Below are 2,649 nucleotides of genomic sequence, written 5' to 3'. Positions count from 1 at the left end.
CTGCCGGCCGCTTGCGGCACTGCCCTGGGAGCCTGCGGAGTCCTCCGGGAGCTGGGCTTGGAGTGAAAATCACCAGTCTGCACTAGAATGAAGTGTTTCTGTGTGAAATATAACCTCAGTGTTGGTTATCTCACTGTTAGGTAGCTCTGTGGCACACAAGCGGTTTCGAACCTTCAGGTTAAATACTTGTCTCTTCTATGGGCTCATTCAGTAAGAATATTTTCCCATAAATATGATTTCTAAGGCTGTGGTATTGGTTATTGTGACTTTTTTTTTTTTAATCTCAAGACTTGCAGGAAAGCCGTATGGGGGCTTTGTCTCCTGTGCTATATGCTGCTTTAGCCTCTATTACCTGTGTCCTTGGTCAAAGATTTCATGTCTTTAGTCTCACATCACCTAAAGAATAGGGCAGATATTGAGCCTCAAAACGAGTATCACCAAACACCAACACCCAAAGTTTTCAGTTTAGTTTTGCTCTGTTGTTGGGGTTTTAAGTCATATGTTCATAAGTCTAAAGTTCTAAGACTTTAAATATTTAAACTTAGGGAAACAAATGAAATCGGTGTAGCAGTTGTGAGTCTAGTCTGTACACAGACAAAATAAGCCATTGTAATAATAATAATAATAATGATAATACTGAGGAGAAGAAGAAGCCATTTCTTTGAGTGGCTTCAGAGCCACTTCAGGACTGATATTAATGGGCTAATCATGGCATTACTTGCCATATACTTGGAGTATCTATGTCTAAACAAATAGACTTCTGCTTGTCACTTGCCAAGAGAGTGTTTTATTCTGTGTGGTGTTGACATGAATACTTCAATGCTTCCTTTATTTCCAGCTCACTAGGAGCTGCCTTGTTCAGAACTTGTGTATTTTCAAGGAATGGTTCTTTGCCTGGGAAGAAGGAGCTTCTGGAGGAGGAGTGCAGTAGTGCTGGCCCAGGCACTCAGTGCTGTGTGTTTGGGGCACATGGGTGACAGTGCTCTTTGTCTGCCCAGTCTCTCTGTGAGCCTTACAGTCTTGCTTTAGGGTTTGAATTGTTTCAAAGGATGTATTTCTGTAAAACCCACAAACAACAGAACAACCTAGACCACCCTCAGTCTCTACAGTGTTCATTCTATTTAATTATTATAACACAATATGAATCTTTAGAAGTCATACATAGTTCTTATTTTGTAATTTAAATGACTTTAGATGTCATAATAAGCAATAAACATGCTTTTAGTAAAAGCTTCTTTTGAAAATGTGCTTTAGTCAGATTAAATATTAAGGTGATCTTGAAAACATATCTACAGGACTTCAAAATTGTCATAATTACTTATTTTCTGGTAAGAAGAACACCCAGAAAATTTCCTCCAGATTCTAAGATCTGACCGACCACCTGTGACAGATTATCTTCAAAATGGTTTTGATTAATCTCAAATTTTGAAAGAGATTGTTCTGTTGTATTTTGTTTGTTTCTGTAACCTCTGAGGAATTATAAAGAAGGAATTGGACTGTATATCTGTTAATATTGCAGTATTTTCTTTTCTAGCCCCAGATTTGAGGAAAGACCAGATCAGTTCCGAAGTTAACTACAAACCTCATCCTCATGCTGGTTTCCCAACAGAATTATATTTGCAGGCGCCCAGTCCTCCAGTAAAGAGGTAACCAGTAGTGGCATGTTCCTCTGTGAAAGTTCAAAAATACTGAATGTTGTAATATTACGATGATCAGTATTAAGCATTGAAGAGTTAAGGTATTCAATATTTTTGACAGGCAATTCCTTTTGAATTTTGCATAATTGATGGGTCTAAATTATCTCTGTCTTTAATTTTGATGCTGTCAATGTCACCATTAGGGGATTTTAAACCATCTTACCAGAAAGAGGGATTTAACGTTTTTCTGTTTGGAATTATATGTAACATGCAGTGATTAACCAATTTATGGTTAGTGCAATCACCCCATAAAGCTTTGAAAAGTCTGTCTGGAAGGGGGGAAAAGTTGATTTGTGTTTAGAAGCTGCTGCTGTACCTTGTTGTTTCTAATGTGAACACTAAGTGCTCAGTATCTCCTAAAACTCAAGAATCTAAATACAAATTTATCAACTGGAAGTAACATGCAGTATTTGAAAAATGCATGTATCAGAGTCATGAGGATGTTCAGAAGAGAGCAGAGGTCATATCTGACATAGTCCTGAATGTTGAAGGAATTCATCTTGCCTTCTTAGGGCACATTTACATTTCTAATGAAAGAAACTTTGAAGTAATTTAATACAACTTGTACTCCAAGGGCTGTATGTTGAACAGAGCCCAATTCTCTTGTCAGTTTGAATATTTCAGCGGTTTTACCAGGGCTGTGTTTGAAAAAATCCCTGTTATTTGAGCCTTTTCATATGTTTTCAGGGATACTTACATCCTGTGTGATTTTTGTATTTTAGAGCTGAAATGCCTGAGATCAATAGGAAGTATTTCCCATCATCAGTTCTCCAGCCAGTTCTCAAAGAGATTGTGAAGTCAGACAACAGGAACAAGGCGAACGAGGCAAACTCTTCCGAGTGGCTTCACACAGAGAGGTTTGAGAAGGTGAACGTGCCGGTGTATTGTGCAGACAGCGTGCCCCACCCCTTCCCAGACAATGCCTGTGGCAGGGAGGAGACGCACCGCGCAC

General features: G+C 38.8%; 1 protein-coding gene across 1 annotated transcript in view; it reads left to right on the top strand.

Moving 5' to 3' along the window:
- USP53 (ubiquitin specific peptidase 53) overlaps positions 1-2,649 on the top strand; it is a 29,770-nt gene that overhangs the window by 23,705 nt on the left and 3,416 nt on the right. Inside the window, exons 15-16 of the mRNA XM_017732964.1 lie at positions 1,535-1,646; positions 2,420-2,645. Coding sequence (XP_017588453.1) covers positions 1,535-1,646; positions 2,420-2,645 — 338 coding nt within the window. The remainder of the gene's footprint in view (positions 1-1,534; positions 1,647-2,419; positions 2,646-2,649) is intronic.

This window comes from Corvus brachyrhynchos, unplaced genomic scaffold (genome assembly GCF_000691975.1).
Source record: "Corvus brachyrhynchos isolate BGI_N302 unplaced genomic scaffold, ASM69197v1 scaffold20, whole genome shotgun sequence".
In the NCBI taxonomy this organism is placed as follows: domain Eukaryota; kingdom Metazoa; phylum Chordata; class Aves; order Passeriformes; family Corvidae; genus Corvus; species Corvus brachyrhynchos.
Note: the sequence above shows the minus strand (reverse complement) of the source record. Positions and strands in the feature narration are given on the sequence as shown.